General features: G+C 52.3%; 1 protein-coding gene across 1 annotated transcript in view; it reads left to right on the top strand.

Annotated features, from left to right (window-relative positions):
* The window catches only part of LRP5 (LDL receptor related protein 5), a 137,030-nt gene extending 118,988 nt beyond the window's left edge, over positions 1-18,042 (top strand). The window contains exons 17-23 of the mRNA XM_054390312.1: positions 1,950-2,075; positions 2,749-2,985; positions 5,207-5,317; positions 6,030-6,266; positions 7,987-8,126; positions 15,117-15,214; positions 17,781-18,042. Of these exons, the coding sequence (XP_054246287.1) occupies positions 1,950-2,075; positions 2,749-2,985; positions 5,207-5,317; positions 6,030-6,266; positions 7,987-8,126; positions 15,117-15,214; positions 17,781-18,042 (1,211 nt within the window). The remainder of the gene's footprint in view (positions 1-1,949; positions 2,076-2,748; positions 2,986-5,206; positions 5,318-6,029; positions 6,267-7,986; positions 8,127-15,116; positions 15,215-17,780) is intronic.
* The last annotated feature ends 402 nt before the right edge of the window (positions 18,043-18,444 follow it).

Here is an 18,444-nt window from a genome sequence, read left to right as displayed (position 1 = left end):
GTAGCAGCTGGCAGTGTTTCCAACCCAGCCTGTGCAGGGTCAGTGCTGAAGCTGGAGCAGATGCTGTGTGCCTTTCTCCTTTCACAGTGTCTGGTTTTTCTTCCTCTGTGCCATTTCTCCTAGTTTAATGATGAAGAAAGAAGTTTTCTCAGCACTGTTACAAAAGAGATTATTAACAGCCCAGGTGGTTTCATGAAAATCTGCATTTTTTTCTGGCCAAAAATGCCATTTCTTCTAAGTCACACTGAGAGGAACCAGCTTGTGCAGCTGAAAGCTGACCTGAAGAGGAGACTTCTGTTACAACAGGGGAGCAAAAATACATATGCAGATGTGCAGGGGCACTCATGTCCAGGCAAGTGACCCTGCTCTGGCCAGGGGGTTGGACTGGATGATCTCCAGGGGTCCCTTCTACCCCTAAGATTCTGTGATTCTGTGAAGTACACCTGCCTATATTTTTTCTGGTAGCAACCCATGCCTCAGACAGGAGTGTCTCCATCACTGTGTTAGATTAGTCATAGCATCATACAATGGGAGGGGTTGGAAGGGACCTCCAGAGATCATGCAGTCCAACCCCCTGCCAGAGCAGGGCACCTAGGGCAGGGCACACAGGAACACAGCCAGGTGGGGTTGGAAAGTCTCCAGAGAAGGAGACTCCACAACCTCTCTGGGCAGCCTGCTCCAGGCCTCCAACAACCTTACACCAAAGAAGTTTCTCCTGATGCCGAGGTGGAACCTTCTGGGTTCCAGTTTGTGTCCATTGCCTCTTGTCCTGTCTCAGCACACCACTGAACAGAGCCTGGCCCCTTCCTGATCCCCACTCCTCAGATATTTACAGACATTGCTCAGATCCCCTCTCAGCCTTCTCCTCTCCAGGCTCAACAGCCCCAGGTCTCAGCCTTCCCTCCTCACACAATGTTTCAGGCCCTTCAGCATCTTCATTGCCTCTGCTGGAGTCTCTCCAGCAGTTCCCTGGATCTTGACCTAGGGAGCCCAGAACTGGCCCCACTGCTCCAGCTGTGGTCTCACCAGGGCTGAGCAGAGGGGCAGGAGACCCTCCCTAGTCCTGCTGGCCATGCTCCTGTGTGCAGCCCAGAATGCCATACAGGGGCACGATGCTGTCCATGGGTTGATGAATTAGTTAAAGGTGAAAGCAGACTTCAGAGCAGCCTGGGCAGGTGGGCACAGCTCTGGCACAGTCATTTTGGTGTCCATGGAAGTCCTTGGCCCTCCTGAGGAATGCCTGTTTGCTGCAGCCCAGATCTCAGGGGCTGAAGCTCCATAGATCACTCCAGCAGATGCTCAGCTCACATCAGTAGGCAGCACACTGCTCTCTTCTGACTGTTGGCCTGGGATCCTCAGACAGAGATCTTGCAGCTCTCTGCTTGCTTCTTATCCACCTCATGTTCATTAGAGCTCTCAGGGACCCTGTGCTTCTGGCCAGCAAATTGGAAAACACAACTCTGGAGCTTCCTGTCTAATAAAAATTGGTGTCTGCTGCCATGCAGCTTTGGAAGTAGCAGGGAAGTGGAGTGGATGGACACTAAGAGCTCTTTAAGCTGAAAGAAGGACTCCTGAGGGGTTGGGGGCTGCCATTCTGCAGTGACAGATGTTGATTCTTAATGCCCCTGTACCCTGGAAATGCAGGTGAGCTGTCCAAGTGTACTCCAAGTGTCACCTTCTCACATCTGCCTCCTCATTCCTCTTCACATGAACTCCCACACTCACTGCAGGAATCCTTTAAAGATCTCTGTATCACTGTGGCTGGGAGAGGTGTAGGAAGCAGCCAACCAGGTTTGGAGCACTAAACTGAAGCCTCCTGCATGTCTCTCCCTACTGTTCTGCAGGACATCTTGGCTGCTCAGACAGTTTGTGAATTGCTTTGTGACTTTGCCCCAGCCAGGAGCAGTTGTGTTTTCTTTTGTGCTGATAACTCCTCTCTGTTCCTCCAGCTGTGCACCCCTGCTCCCGTGACAATGGTGGTTGCTCACACATCTGCATTGCCAAAGGGGATGGGACCCCGAGGTGTTCCTGCCCTGAGCACCTGGTGCTCCTGCAGAATCTCCTGACTTGTGGAGGTGAGTTCTGTTCATCAGCACTGTGTGTACTGTCCAAGGCCTCATCCAGCCTGACCTTCAACACCTCCAGGCAGGAGGCAGCCACAGCCTCCCTGGGCAACCTGTGCCAGTCTCTCCCCACCCTCCGTCTCAACAATTTCTTCCTCATCTCCATTCTCAATCTCCTCTCTCCCAGCTCAAAGCCATTGTCCCTTGTCCTGGCACTCCCAGCCCTTGTCCAGAGTCCTTCCCCAGCTCTCCTGGAGCCCCTTCATGTACTGGAAGGCTTCTCTAAGTTCTGCCTGGAGCCTTCTCTTCTCCAGGCTGAACAGCCCCAACTCTCCCAGCCTGTCCCCACAGGGGAGGTGCTGCAGCCTCTGATCATGGTCTCCTCTGGACTCTCTCCAGCAGCTCTGTGTCCTTCTTGTGCTGGGAGCCCCAGAAGTGGAGGCAGTGCTGCCGGTAGTGTCTGAGCAGAGCAGAGGGGCAGAATCCCCTCCCTGTGCTGCAGGTCACAGTTCTGATGCAGCCTGGGACATGGCTGCCTCCTGGGCACAGCGTCACTTCAGGCATAGACGTGTTGTTCTTGCCAAAGCTCATGGGAGTCCGAGTCTGGTGCAAGGGTTTAAACCCCAGCAGTGAAATGCAGGGATGAAAGTGAGGCTCAGGTGGGATGTGTTTGCTTCTCCTGCAGAGCCTCCCACCTGCTCCCCAGACCAGTTCACCTGTGCCACTGGTGAGATCGACTGCATCCCCATGGCGTGGCGCTGCGACGGCTTCCCCGAGTGCGACGACCAGAGCGACGAGGCCAGCTGCCCGCTCTGCTCGGCCGCGCAGTTCCAGTGTGAGAAGGGGCAGTGCATCGAGGCTCACCTGCGCTGCAACGGAGAGATCGACTGCCAGGACAAGTCGGACGAGGCCGACTGCCACGGTAAGAGCTGCACACAGGGCTCCCACTGAGCACCTGACCCTGGCCCTGCTTGGGGCAGGCTCTTATTTCGCAGAGGGAGAAGCAGCCTTAAGCCAGCAGGGTCACACAGTCACAGAGGTGTTCCCTAAGGTCATCAAGTCCAACCATCAAATTGAACTTAGCTAAGCCACTCCTGATTCTGCTTTGCTTTTTCCCTTTCTTCTTCTCTCGCTCACATTAAACTTCTCTGCAGCTACAAAAGTTGCTGACCATGTAACTATGGATTTGGGGTAGGCTGGGGAGAGTTTCACATCTGGGCCAGTGCATTGCTCTTCTCTGGAGCAGCTGGCTGGGCACATCCTCTGCTCCCATCACCTTCTCAGAGCAGATGGTCAGGGCGGACCTTAGCACCATGGAGCAGGACTCAAAGGGTGGCTAGAGGAGGATGGAGACTCCCTTGTGACAAGGATTCCATGGGGCAGACAAGGGCTGGTGGGGACAAGTTACTGCTAGGGACATTCCCATTGGGCTGCAGAAGGAAATGTTTCCCATGAGCACAGCTGGACACTGGAATCGTCTCCCAAGGGCAGCAGTGGATCCCCTGCAGTGAGCAGTGTGGAGAGCCTGGCAGGGTGCCTGGCCAGCTCCTGGCAACTGCACCATCACCCAGACAGATTGGAGCTGAGTCTTGGGGTCCCTTCCCAGCTGACACTCTGTGAGTCTGTGATTCTGTAATCTTTAATCCATGTTCAGGATGAACACAGGAAAGAAATCAGCAGAGCTTACCACTGCTTTCTTCCTGCATCATCATTCTGGGCTTGCACTGTTCCCTTGGTGTCCACCTCACCTTACAGTGGTCACTCAAGGTGCCACAGGGAGAAGGACTTCATCCTGTGGCTCTGCCAAGGGTCAGGGCTGGGCCAGCCACCATCTGAGTGCTAGAGGCTCTCCAGGAGCCCCTCTGCCTCCCGAAGGGAAGAAGAGAGAGAGCCTGGTGAGCCAGGAAAAACTGAACCAGCTGGGGTGGGAATGAGAACAATCCAACAAAATAGAGACAGAGACACAAACCAACATGGAACTCAAGCCCTGATGGCAGTGAGGGCACCACTGGCACCACTGCTGCCGGGGGCAGGCTCTGGGCAAGTCCCAGACTGGTCTCAGGAGCAGGATTCTGGAACTGGATTCAGGAGCAGAGGGATCTGGCTGGATGGCAGAAGGTATAGAGTCCTGCTGGGACACTGGCCAGGGAAGAAGAGGCTTGATCCTGGGGATCCCTCAGCTTGCTCCTGAAGATGCCTTCCATGGGCTGCAATCCCTTGGGGGGCACTTGAGGGTCCCCTGTCCTGTCTGCTCCTCCCCACAGCTGCCACCTCTGCCTTCCTGCCCCCCAAGGTGTGGCACAAGCTGTGGCAGTGCCCTTGGTGTGCCCAGGAGCAAGTCTCAGGCAGAGGCTTTCCGCAGCCCAGCCCTTGGCAGGAGCTGTCCCCAGCAGCTTCTCCCTGTTAGGAGCAGCTCCTGGCTGTGCCAAGCTGCCCTGAGCTGCAGAAAGTGCCTCAGAGAGCAGGGCCTGAGCTGGGCAGGGCCAGCACTGTGCAGAGCTGGCTTTCGGCTGGCTCACAGCAGGAGGGGCTGAGGTGCCTGGTGTGGGAGGTCACCTCCAGCAAGGTGATGCTGGCAGTTCTGGGGGGGTTCTGAGGAACGATGTCCAAGGAGCTCTTGCTGCTCAGTTGCTCTTTGTGTAGTCAGCTTTAGGATCTGAGTCCAGGAGAGAAGCATGGACAGGAGCATTGGAATATGGCTTTCATTGATGGGAAAACTGTCAGCTTCTGTGTCTGGTATCCAGGTAGAGCTGGAGCAGGACTCAGCTGGCAATGGACCAGGGCTTCATTGTAGCCCTGCTGAGTAGGATGGGGAACAGCAAGAAGGAAGAGTCAGAGAAGTGTGGACACAGCAGCAAAGCAGCTGTGCTGGTGCCTACCTAAGCAGATACAGAGGGCAAGAGAGGGTGGTGGATGACCAGGTTGGATGAGGCCTTGAGCAACCTGGGCTGGTTGGAGGTGTCCCTGCCCATGGCAGGAGGTTGGAATTGGATAATCTTCAAGGTCCCTTCCAACCCAACCTGCTCTACAAATCTGACTGCCCAGGACACAGAATGCTTTGTGGTTTCAGGTGTCACGTGCTGTGGGTTTCTGAGGGTGCTCAGGTGTTCCCTGGCAGCTCACTCACCTGTATCTCTCTGCAGCCATCTGCCTCCCCAACCAGTTCCGCTGTGCCAGCGGGCAGTGCATCCTCCTGAAGCAGCAGTGTGACTCCTTCCCCGACTGCATCGACGGCTCCGACGAGCTGCTGTGTGGTGAGCTGCCCTTGCTTCCCCTGCCTGCTGGCCTGCATCCCTGCCCACAGCCCCACACCTGCACAGGCATCTTCTTTTGTAGCCTCACAGAGTTGTTTGGGTTGCAAAAGTCCTCTAAGAGCATCCAGTTCAACCATCAACCCAGCACCACTGTGTCCACCAAACCATGGCCCTGGGTGCCATGGCCACAGGTTTCTGGAACACCTCCAGGCATGAGGACTCCACCACCTCCCTGGGCAGCCTCTGCCAATCCCTGACCACTCTTGCAGCAAAGAAATTTCTCCTCCTCTTCAACCTACCCTTGCCCTGGCACAATTTCAGGTCATTTCCTCTCCTTCTGTCCCCAACCCCCACCTGACTGCAGCCTCCTTTCAGGGAGCCGTAGAGACCTGCTTCCTCTTCTCCAGGCTGAACACCCCCAGGTCCCTCAGCTGCTCCTCATAAGAGTTTGTCTCAAGTGATGCTGTTAGAGGTGAACTGCTAAGAGAGGAAAGTCCCTTGCTGACACTGCCTGGTGTGGCTGGAGGGGGAGGGGAGGCACAGAGCCTGGTGCCTGGAATCAGAGGCTGTGTATCTGGAGGTGCTGAGTTTGCAGCAGATCCTTGCAGAGCCCTTTGTGAAGGGCTGAGATCTGCCCCCAGCTGCAGGACCTCCCCACACACTGCCCCACCTTAATCACCTCCTTTCCTTTGTTTTTCTTCTCTCTTTCCAGAAAAGACCAAGCCAGCCTCAGATGTGTCCCAGCCCCACAGCAGTGCCATTGGTCCTGTGATTGGCATCATCCTGTCGCTGTTTGTCATGGGGGGGATGTACTTCGTGTGCCAGCGTGTGGTGTGCCAGCGCTACGCCGGCCCCAACAGCCCCTTCCCGCACGACTATGTCAGTGGCACCCCGCACGTCCCCCTCAATTTCATTGCTCCAGGAAGCTCTCAGCATGGCACTTTCACTGGTAAGCATGGGAAGGGCCTTGCAGCTCATCAATGCCAGTGCAGCGTTTCCCTGGCAGTGACATGAGTGCTGGAGGTGCAGCCTGCAGTGAGATGTTGGTGCTGTGTTCAAGGGGATTGCTGTAAATCTGCCTTTTGGATCAGACAGGCAAAAGCTGAGGCATTGCAGGAGGCATCTCCTCAGCTTTTCAGCTGCCACTCTGCATCAAACAGAGGTGTCTCTTGTTTGGGTAGAGAATCAACAGTGGAAACATCCCCTCTAAGCAGATCCCTGTGGTGAGTGTGACAGAGCTGGGGATGCACAGGGCCTGCAGAGCACACAGCAGAGCAGGGACCCTCTGCAGCACTGCAGTGCCTCTGCCAGGCAGCCCTCAACCTCCTGCTGAGAGCTCCCTCCAGTTCTTCTTCTGTCTTATGCTCAGATGTCCCTGTGTCTGTGCTGTCCATCAATGATCTTGACATGTTTTTGTCATCTGTTCAGGATGGTTAAAGTCATAGAGGTTGGAAGGGACCCCCAGAGATCATCCAGCTCAACCCCCCTGCCAGAGCAGGGTCACCTAGGGTAGGGCACACAGGAACACAAACCTGGAGGTGGATTTGGAAAGCCTCCAGAGCAGGAGACTCCACAACCTCTCTGGGCAGCCTGCTCCAGGCTGACTTCCAACAGAGCTGTCAGGAATGGTGATCACAACTAGAGTCACTCTGCCTCTAATAAACATTTCCTGCACCTGAAAGATTCCTGCAAGCTTCTGAAGCTAAACTCTTCCATCAGCACCACATCCTGCCAGGGAGGAGCTGCAGAAGTGGTGTCTGAGTTGGGTGAATGGTGGAGAGAAGGCTTCCCTGTCACTCCAGTTCCCTTCCTTTTGCCTCTGCTGATTTTCAGTTTAAGCAATGATTTTTATTCAAAATGTTTTTTTTCAATGCCAGTAGTTAATGTTGGCTGCTGTTCATGTGGAAACGCAGAAGTGTTTGTGTTGGAAAAGGCCTCTGGGAACATCCAGTCCAATATCAGCCCAACCCCACCATGGCCATCAAACCCAGGTGCCATGGCCACAGCTTTCTGGAACACCTCCAAGCATGGGGACTCCACCACCTCCCTGGGCAGCCTCTGCCAATCCCTGACCACTCTTGCACCAAAGAAATTTTTCCTCCTCTCCAACCTAATCCTCCCCAGGCACAATTTCAGGCCAGTTCTTCTCCTTGTATCACCTGAGACTAGGGAGCAGAGCCCAACCCCCAGCTGACTGCAGCCTCCTCTCAGGGAGCTGCAGATAGCAATGAGGTCTCCCCTCAGGGTCCTCTTCTCCAGACTGAACACCCCCAGGTCCCTCAGCTGCTCCTCATGTACTTGCAATTTAATTTCTTTGGGTAGAGATGAAGACTTTAGAGGCTTCTGGCTTATTTTGCTTGGGCACTGTGTAATGCTTTGTTGTTGCAAAAACCTGAGCTGCACTGAGTGTAATTGGTTACCAAGTGGAGTGAAAGATTTGGGTTGGGTGTTCTGGAGATTCCATGCTCAGCAGAGTGTGAGCAGGCTGTGAGGAGCTGAGTGCTGCAGAGAGCTGTTCACAGAGCAGGGTGTTACTTGCCATGCTGCAGGTTTGTCAGAGCACACATAGTGACAGCAGCTGTGCCAGCCTGTGCAGTTTTTTGTGGTTTGCATAGGTAGATCAAATTGTGGTTCACCTAACCTTGGTTCCTTCTCTGTCTTTACTGCAGGCATCTCCTGTGGAAAGTCCATGATTAGCTCCATGAGTCTCATGGGAGGAAGCAGTGGTGCCCCCTTGTATGACAGAAACCATGTTACTGGAGCCTCCTCAAGTAGCTCATCCAGCACTAAAGCCACTTTCTACCCTCAGGTATGTCTTGACAACACACCTGGGAGCTAGGTCTCTGCCACCTGGGAACCAAAAGAAGATACAAATGTGTGCTACCAACTAGGATGCTCACAGCAGTGTGTCCTTGGGTGTCACACAGGCCTGCTGAGCTTCCCACAGGGGCTTTGCTGTGGGCCCTCAGGATTACACAATGCTGTGTGGTACCTGAAGGGTTTTAATGGAGTGATGCTCAGCAATGCTGTTCCTGGGCCGCTTCTGCCTTGACTCCCTTGGAGGTGCCACCTCCTTTGTTCTTGGTAAGCTCTGGTGCCAGTGGCCCCCATGGAGCAGAGATAAGACAGGACAGGACTGGGAGTGCAAGCACAAAGTTTGCCTGGCTGTTTAAAGCAGGTGTCCATTGTTGGCCCAGGAAGCCCATAGTGTGCAGGGGGAGAGCAGGGTTCCCTTTGAATGGCTTTGCTCAGCTGTAACTTAGTTCCTTTTCTGGCTTTTAACTGTTGCAAGTGACACAGTTGTAGCCTCTGTAGGAGTTTCATGAATTCAAAGCTGAGTGGTAGCAATGGGAACCATTCAGAGAGCTGCTGAGGCTGCTGCTGGCCAGCACCTTGTCATCTGACAGGGTTTGTCCCTTCTGAGCAGTGCTGTTGTAGGGATCAGACAGATGCTCTCTACCCCTCCCCAGAGGAGTCAAAGAAAAACGCTGCACAGAGGCTTGGAAAGGATGGAAATGTAAATGGGAGCACTATTCACACCTCATCCAGCAGGACAGAAACATACAAAACACACAGCAGTTCATATTCAGCTTCAGCTCCAGCCTGGGCTTCTTCAAAACCTCACTAGGCCATCACCTTCCAAACCCTCCCCCCCAACCAGGCCAAAACCAGGCATCAAAACCTCACTGGCATCACAGCCATCACTGACATCACAGCCTTCACTGGCATCTCAGCCATAACAGGCATCACAACCTTCAGTGGAATGACAACCTTCACTGGCATCACAGCTTTCGCTGCCATCACAACTTTCACTGGCATCACAATCTTCACTGGCATCAGAACCTTCATAGGCATCACAACCTTCACAGGGATCACAGCCATAACAGGCATCATAACCTTCACTTTCATCACAGCCTTCACTGATATCACAGCCTTCACTGGCATCAGAGCCATCACAGGCATCACAACCTTCACTTTCATCACAACCTTCACTTTCATCACAGGCATCACAACGTTAATTTTAATCACAACCTTCACTGGCATCACATCCTTAACACGCATCAAAACCTTCACAGGCATCACAACCTTCACTGGCATCATAGCCTTCACAGGCATCACAACCTTCACTTTCATCAAAACCTTCACTGGCATCACAGCCTTCACTGGCATCACAATCTTCACAGGCAACTCAGCCTTCACTGCCATCACAACCTTCACTAGCATCACAGCTTTCATTGGCATCACAACCTTCACTGGCATCACAGCTAACAGAGGGATCACAACCTTCGCTTTCATCACAACCTTCACTGACATCACAGCCTTCACTGGCATCACAGCCTTCACAGGAATCACAACCCTCACAGGCATCACAACCTTCACTGCCATCACAGCCTTCATAGGCATCACAACCTTCACTTTCGTCACAACCTTCACTGGCATCACAGCCTTCACTGGCATCAAAACCCACACAGGCATCACAACCTTCACTGGCATCACAGCCTTCAGTGGCATCACAACCTTCACTATCATCACAACCTTCACTGGCATCACAGCCTTCACTGGCATCACAATCTTCACAGGCAACTCAGCCTTCATTGCCATCACAGCTTTCATTGGCATCACAACCTTCACTGGCATCACAGCTAACAGAGGGATCACGACCTTCACTTTCATCACAGCCTTCACTGGCATCACAGCCATCACAGGCAACACAACCTTCACTTTCATCACAACCTTCACTGGCATCACAGCCTTCAGTGGCATCACAACCTTCACTTTCATCACAACCTTAACTGGCATCACAACCTTCACTTTCCTCACAAGCTTCACTTTCATCACAACCTTTACTTTCATCACAACTTTCATTTTCATCACAGCCATCACAGACTTTCACTGGCATCACAGCCTTCACAGGCATCACAGCCTTCACAGTCATCACAACCTTCACAGTCATCACAGCCTTCACTGGCATCACAGCCATCACAGATATCACAGCCTTCACCGGCATCAGAACCTTCACAGGCATCTCAGCCTTCAAAAGCATTACAACCTGCACTGGCATCACAGCCTTCACTGGCATCACAACCTTCACTGGCATCACAGCCTTCACTGGCATCACAGCCTTCACTGGTTTCAAACCCTGCACTTTCATCAGAGCCTTCACTGGCATCACAACCTTCTCAGGCATCCACAACCTTCACTGGCATCACAGCCATCACAGCCTTCACCGGCATCACAACCTTCACAGGCATCATAGCCTTCACTGGCATCACAGCCTTCACTGGCATCACAACCTTCACAGGCATCACAACCTTCACTGACATCACAGCCTTCACTGGCATCACAACCTTCACAGGCATCACAACCTTCAGTGGCATCACAGCCTTCCCTGGTATCACAGCCTTCACAGGCATTACAACCTTCAGTGGCATCACGACCTTCACTGGCATCACAGCCTTCATGTTCCTCACAGCCATCACAGGCATCACAACCTTCACTGGCATGAGAGCCTTCACTGGCATCACAGCTTTCACTGGCATGACAACCTTCACTTTTATCACAGCCATCACTTGTATCACAGCCTTCACAGGTATTACAACCTTCTGTGGCATCACAGCCTTCAGTGGCATCACAGCCTTCACGGGCATCAAAACCTTCACAGGCATCACAACCTTCACTGGCATCACAGCCTTCACAGCTATCACAGGCCTCACAACCTTCACTGGCATCACAGCCTTCAGTGGCGTCACAGCCATCACTTTCATCACAACCGTCACTGGCATCACATCCTTCACAGGCATCAGAGCCTTCACAGGCATCACAACCTTCACAGGCATCACATCCGTTACTAGCTTCACAGCCTTCACAGGCATCATAGCCTTCACTGGCATCACAGCCTTCATTGGCATCACAACGCTCACAGGCATCACATCCTTCCCTCGCATCAGAACCTTCACTGGCATCAAAACCTTCACAGGCATCACAACCTTCACTGGCATCACAGCCTTCACTGGTATCACAGCCATAAAAGGCATCACAACCTTCACTTTCATTACAACCTTCACTGGCATCGCAGCCATTACAGGTATCACAACCTTCACTGGTATCAGAGCCTTCACAGGCATCAAAACCTCACTGGCATCACAGCCATCACTGGCATCACAGCCGTCACTGGCATCTCATCCTTCACTGGCATCACAACCTTCTCTGGCATCACAGCCTTCACTGGCATCACAGCCATAACAGGCATCACAACCTTCACAGGCATGACTGCTTTCACTGCCATCTCAGCTTTCACAGGCATCACAACTTTCACTGGCATCACTGCCATCACAGGCATCACAACCTTCAATGGCATGACAACCTTCACTTTCATCACAGCCATCACTTTCATCACAGCCTTCACTGGCATCACAGCTATCACAAGGGATCACAACCCTCACTTTCATCACAACCTTCACTGGCATCACATCCTTCTGTGGCATCACAGCCATCACAGGGATCAGAACCTTCACTGGCATCAGTACCTTCACAGGCACCACAACCTTCTCAGGCATCACAGCCTTCAAATGCATCACAGCCTTCACAGGCATCACAATCTTCACAGGCATCACAGCCTTCACAGGCATCACAATCTTCACAGGCATCACAACCTTCACTGGCATGACAACCTTCACTGGCATCACAGCCACCACAGGCATCACAATCTTCAGTGGCATCACAGCCTTCACTGACATCAAACACTTCACTAGCATCACAGCCTTCACTGGCATCACAGCCGTCACTGGCATCACAACCTTCACAGTCATCACAAGCTTCACTGGCATCACAGCCTTCACTGGCATCAAAATCTTCACTGGCATCACAGTCTTCACTGGCATCACAGCCTTTACTGGCATCACAACCTTCACTGGCATCACAACCTTCACTGGCATCACAGCCTTTACAGGCATCACAGCCTTCAGAGGCATCACAACCTTCACTTTCATCACAGTCTTCACTGGCATCACAACCTTCACTTTCATCACATCCTTCACTTTCATCACAGTCTTCACTGGCATCACAACCTTCACTTTCATCAGAACCATCACTTTCATCTCAACCTTCAATATCATCACAACCTTCACTGTCCACACAACCTTCACTGTTATCACAGCCATCACAGCCTTCTCCGGCATCACAACCTTCACAGGCATCACAACCTTCACAGGCATCACAGCCTTCACTGGCATCACAACCTTCACAGGCATCACAACCTTCACTGACATCACAGCCTTCACTGGCATCAAAACCTTCACAGGCATCACAACCTTCACTGACATCACAGCCTTCACAGGCATCACAACCTTCACAGGCATCACAACCTTCACTGACATCACAGCCTTCACTGGCATCAAAACCTTCACAGGCATCACAACCTTCACTGACATCACAGCCTTCACAGGCATCACAGCCTTCACAGGCATCACAGCCTTCACTGGCATCACAACCTTCACAGGCATCACAACCTTCACTGACATCACAGCCTTCACTGGCATCAAAACCTTCACTGGCATCACAACCTTCACAGGCATCACAACCTTCACTGACATCACAGCCTTCACAGGCATCACAACCTTCACAGGCATCTCAACCTTCACAGCCATCACAGCCTTCACAGGCATCACAACCTTCACAGGCATCACAACCTTCCCTGGCATCACAGCCTTCCCTGGTATCGCAGCCTTCCCTGGCATTACAGCCTTCCCTGGCATCACAGCCTTCCCTGGCATCACAACCTTCACAGGCATCACAGCCTTCACTGGCATCACAGCCTTCACTGGCATCACAACATTCACTGGCATCACAGCCTTCCCTGGCATCACAGCCTTCACAGACATCTCAGCCATCACAGGCATCATCACAACCTTCACAGGCCTCACAGTCTTCACTTTCATCACAGCTTTCACTCTCATCACAAGCTTCACTTTCATCACAACCTTCACTTTCATCACAACCTTCAGTGGCATCACAGCCTTTGCCGGATGCCAGTTTCCTACTCTGCCCCTGGGCCTATTGGGCTCTGCTAGTGTGGGTCTAGTGGGGCCCAGTGTTGGTCATTGAGGCCTGGTAGACCTTGGCTGGGCACGGTTGGAGCAGTTTGGCCTTCTTGGCTCCTCCTGGGATGAATTGGTGGGAGGGTTTTCGCCTGCTTGAGGCCTCGTGAGCTGTAGTAGGCCCAGGTGTGGAACTCGGACAGGCTGATTCTGATTTGTGTCTATATTTCCTTTTTGCCTTTTCATCTTTTGTACTTTTGGTTACTTTTGTAAATAGTATTTTCCATTGACCTACAGTGGGTTTTGTTTACTCCTTTGGGGTCAAATTCTTCGTGTCCTTGTCCTGGGCAGCTGGTGGCTCAAAGCAGGAGAACTCCTCGCTGGGGGCTGCCAGCCAGGACCTTCAGGGATGGCTTCCTGCTGCCTGCTCGGGAAGGCGCTGTTCCATGGGCATTTTGACATTGGAGTTACTGCCTGACCCAGGTATTCTGGTCAGTGCTAGCTGGTACCTGATTACCCAGCTGGATGACAATGATCAGAAGGAGAGATCTGAGCACCCAGCTCTCTTGGCTATTTGCTGGCTTTGTTTTGTGTGGCACATCTTAGTGGCAACTGTAGGAGGCCCCAGTGAGTAAAGACTAGGTAGGAATTGGTGTCAGTGGCATTGTGTCAGTTCACAGCCACAGCCATCTCTTGTTTGCTGTGTTTAGTGTGAAGGTGGAGCAGTGTGGGTGCAGCTCAGGGTGCCATGGAGACAATCCAGAAGCAGCAGGCAGTGCTTCCCTGAGGAATAACCTCCTGGGACAGCCATGGATCCATCCTCCGTAGCTGGCAGTGGGAGCTGTTCAAGCTCTTCTTTCCTCAGCAATCTGGGTGCAGGGCTTGTCTGTGTTAGTGAAGATGAGCTCAACTCAGTGGCCAGGAAAGCCCACTCTAGTATTGTCGTGAGAGGAAAGCAGAGACAGAATGCTCTGGTGGGCACTGTGGCAGGCCACATGCCCAGCATGGGCTGTGGACAAGGTGCTCACATCAGCATCCAGCCCCTCCCAGGCACAGCAAGGCTGTCATTTCTACATGGGAAGGGCTGAAGAGCTTGCTTTGGTTTTAGGACAGTGTCCTACTGGCTGTCTCAGGGGTTCTTCTTCTTCCCAAAGGGTTCTGAAGCATAGGCAGCCTTTTTCTTGGTGCTAGGGTTACCCCAAATCTTGTGTGTGCACACCCAGATCAGGGCAGGTTGGAACTATTTGTTAGCTTTTAGGCTCTTTGTGTTGTGCATTGTCCCAAGATGATGTGTTACAGAATGCCAACCAACAGAGGTTCCAGGGCAGGAAGGAGTTGTGTCAGTTGTGGTATGGGAACCTCACCTCCTGACCTTGTTCTTGACTGGTGTTAGGGGCTGGGGGTGGAACAGACTTTATTTGCCATTTAGCATCTGCTGAGGATGGTATCAGCCCTTCTGGCCAAGGAGAGTCAGCAAAACTGGGGCTGATGTCCATCTTTAGCCCAGCCCTCCAGCTCAGTAACTGGTGTGGTAAGGAAGGAAAGTTCCTGTGCTGTGAGAACTTGGAAGGTCTGAAGTGTACCTAAACTCAGGGCCAAGTCTCATCATGAATTACCTTAATCCTTGAAAATGGGTTAATCCACCCAGGCAGCAAGGAGAGGAGACTAAAGTAAGGATGAGTGAAGCCAGAAAGAATGTTTTCAGAGTAAGCTGAGCTGTGTCATTAACCCAAATCTCACATTGCTTCTTCCTTCTCCTCTAGATCCTGAACCCACCTCCATCCCCAGCCACTGACCGCTCCCTGTACAATGCAGAGGTGTTCTACTCCTCCAACATTCCTTCAACCACAAGATCTTACAGGTATAGCTCAGATACAAGTGTTGGTAAATCTTTACTGCTCTGGCTTTGAGCTTGGGATATTAAGCAAAATGTTGGTGTTGAGACTTCATTCAAAAAACCTTTCACTCTCACTAAATAACTGTAACAGTGTGAGAGCTGAAGGCCCCCTCCCACACTGACAATAACCAGGCTAGCTCAGTCTGGAAGCCAATGCAAGCTGCATTGACAAGCAAATCTACAATCTATGATGAAATGCACTGAATCTGTACAAATAGACACTCTTCACAACATTTACAAAGAGGTACAATCAACAGAAAAGTACAAACAAGCTCCCTTTGCTTCCCCCAAGGGGCCTCTCCCCCAAACCAGAAGGACTCCCCCCAGGCTCCCCTGGCAGAAGGCAGAGTCAAGAAGCAAAGAGGCTGTTAGACTTAGCTTGTCAAGGTCAGTGTGGTATCTTCAGCCAGGAAAGAATCAGAAGCAGGCAGAGAGAAGCCCAGCAAGCCGAGACTGCCCAAATCCCTAACCTTGTTTTGAGTAGAGATTCTTAAACATTTCTACCTCTCAAATGGAGGTGTTTAGAATAATCATTGTTTTACTTTCTTACACCCAATAGTGATTTATTTACATTCTTTCACTTTCTCTGCTTGAACTTTGTGAAGAAAAATTAAAAAGGCAGTCTTAAAACGATCACAATGACTATTTCAAAGAAGGGACCTGAGGGCCGGTGTTGAACATTGGCTTTGTAATCCTCTTTGGGCACAGAGGGTTTAGTGCCTTTCAATACAGATTTGCTAAGGTAAGGAACCAGACAATTGTTTGGGCTGGAAAAGCCCCTTGAGATGATCCAGTCCAACCATCAACCCAACCCCACCATGGCCCCTGGTCCCATGGCCACAGCTTTCTGGATCACCTCCAGGCATGGGGACTCCACCACCTCCCTGGGCAGCCTCTGCCCATCCCTGACCACTCTTGCACCAAAGAAATTTATCCTCCTCTCCAACCTGACCCTTCTCTGGCACAATTTCAGGCCATTTCCTCTCCTTCTATCACCTGAGACTAGGGAGCAGAGCCCAACCCCCAGCTCACTGCAGCCTCCTCTCAGAAGCTGTAGAGAGCAATGAAGTCTCCCCTCAGGGTCCTCTTCTCCAGGCTGAACACCCCCAGGTCCCTCAGCTGCTTCTCCCCAGCCCTGTTCTCCAGACCCTTCCCCAGCTTAGTTGCCCTTTTCTGGACCTACTCCAGCTCCTCAATGTCATTCTTGGAGTGAGGACCCAAGACTGAACACAGTGGGCTTCACAGTGCCCAGTCCAGGGGCACCATCCCTACCCTGCCCACACCATTGCTGATCCAGGCCAGGCTGCTGGTGCCCTTCTTGCCCACATGGGCACTCCTGGCTCATCTTCAGCTGCTGTCATCCAGCACCCCCAGTTCTTTTTCCACCAGGCAGTTTCCAGCCACTCTGCCCCCAGCCTGGAGCCCTGCAGTTAAAATCTGTTGCTGTTCAGTAGTTATTTAGCATCCTGAACAGAGGAAGTTGGTGTTTCCTCTGTTCAGTTCCTCAATCTTATCTTAAAACTCTTTGACAAGACAACCTGTGCCTGATGTTGATATGCCAAAGAGACAGGATGGCATCCAGAGAAACCTGGACAAGCTGGAGAGGTGGCCCAGGTAAACCTGGGTCAGGGCAGCCCTCAGTATCAGTCCAGGCTGGGGCTGATGAGATTGAGAGCAGCCCTGCAGAGAAGAACCTGGGAGTGCTGGGGGGAGAAGCTGGATGGGAGCCAGCAATTGGCACTGGCAGCACAGAAGGCCAAGGGCAGCCTGGGCTGCATCCAAAGCAGTGTGGCCAGAGCTGGAGAGAGAGGATCCTGCCCCTCTGCTCTGCTCTGGGGAGACCTCACCTGCAGGGCTGGGTCCAGCTATGGATCCCTCAACCCAGGAAGGGCATAGACCTGATGGAGAGGGTCCAGAGGAGACCACAAAGATGATCAGAAAGCTGGAGAACCTCTGCTATGGGACAGGCTGAGGGAGCTGGGGGTGTTCAGCCTGGAAAAGAGAAGGCTCCAGGGAGACCTTAGAGCTGCCTGCCAGTACCTGAAGGGGCTACAAGAAAGCTGCAGAGGGATTGTTCCCAAAGGCCTGCAGGGACAGCACCAGGGGCAATGGCTTCAAACTAGAGCAGAGCAGATTGAGATTGGATGTGAGGAACAAGTTCTGCACCAGGAGGCTGCTGGAACACTGCAACAGGTTGCCCAGGGAGGTGGTTGAGGCCCCATGCCTGGAGATCTTGAAGGTGAGGCTGGAGAGGGCTCTGGGCAACCTGAGGATGTCCCTGCTGAGTGCAGGGGGTTGGACTGGATGAGCTTTGGAGGTCCCATCCAGCCCAGACCGTTCTGTAATGGTCTCCTCTGGCTGGTCAGGGGCTGGGGTAGTTGTGCCATTTCAGTTTCACACAGTATGGTCCTTTCTCTTGTGTTCCTTCCCCTGGGCTAAGGCTGCTAGAGTCTTCCTGAGCAGGCTCATGAGGAGCCAGAGCCCTTCCTGCTCCCCAGCTGACGCTGCTGCTTCTGTGGTTGCTTTTCAGGCCCTACCTGATCCGAGGGATTGCTCCCCCCACCACCCCCTGCAGCACAGATGTGTGTGACAGTGACTACACCCCCAGCAGATGGAAGGCCAACAAATACTACATGGATCTGAACTCAGACTCAGACCCCTATCCCCCCCCGCCCACGCCGCGCAGCCAGTACCTGTCGGCAGAGGAGAGCTGCCCTCCCTCCCCCGCCACCGAGAGGAGCTACTTCCACCTCTACCCCCCTCCACCCTCACCTTGTACAGACTCCTCCTGACCTCCACAGAAGGAACTTGCCCTGTAAATATTTTAAAATATGAACAGATTTTTTAAAAGTATATATTTTATGATTTTAAAAATAAATTCAGGGCCAGGGGGGAATTATTAAAAAAAAAAGAAAGAAAAAAGGAAATGTGAATAAAAAATGGGACGGAGGGTCTGGGGCTGTGAGAAATTGTACAGAAGAAGAATATTTATAAAATTGATTTTTTTAACTTAATTTCCAATATTTTGTGCTGCGTGTGCCTGGCTGAAGTCATGGAAATGACTCCTTGGGGAGGGGAGGTTGAACCTTTATCACCTTCTGAAGTCACCTTGTCCCATGTGTCAGGGCGTTACGGATGTGAGCAAAGCCAGGCAGGCTTTGGGAGGAGGGGGCTGAACAAGCTGAAGGTTTGCT

The sequence above is a fragment of the Indicator indicator genome, chromosome 21, assembly GCF_027791375.1.
Source record: "Indicator indicator isolate 239-I01 chromosome 21, UM_Iind_1.1, whole genome shotgun sequence".
Classification (NCBI taxonomy): Eukaryota; Metazoa; Chordata; class Aves; order Piciformes; family Indicatoridae; genus Indicator; species Indicator indicator.
Note: the sequence above shows the minus strand (reverse complement) of the source record. Positions and strands in the feature narration are given on the sequence as shown.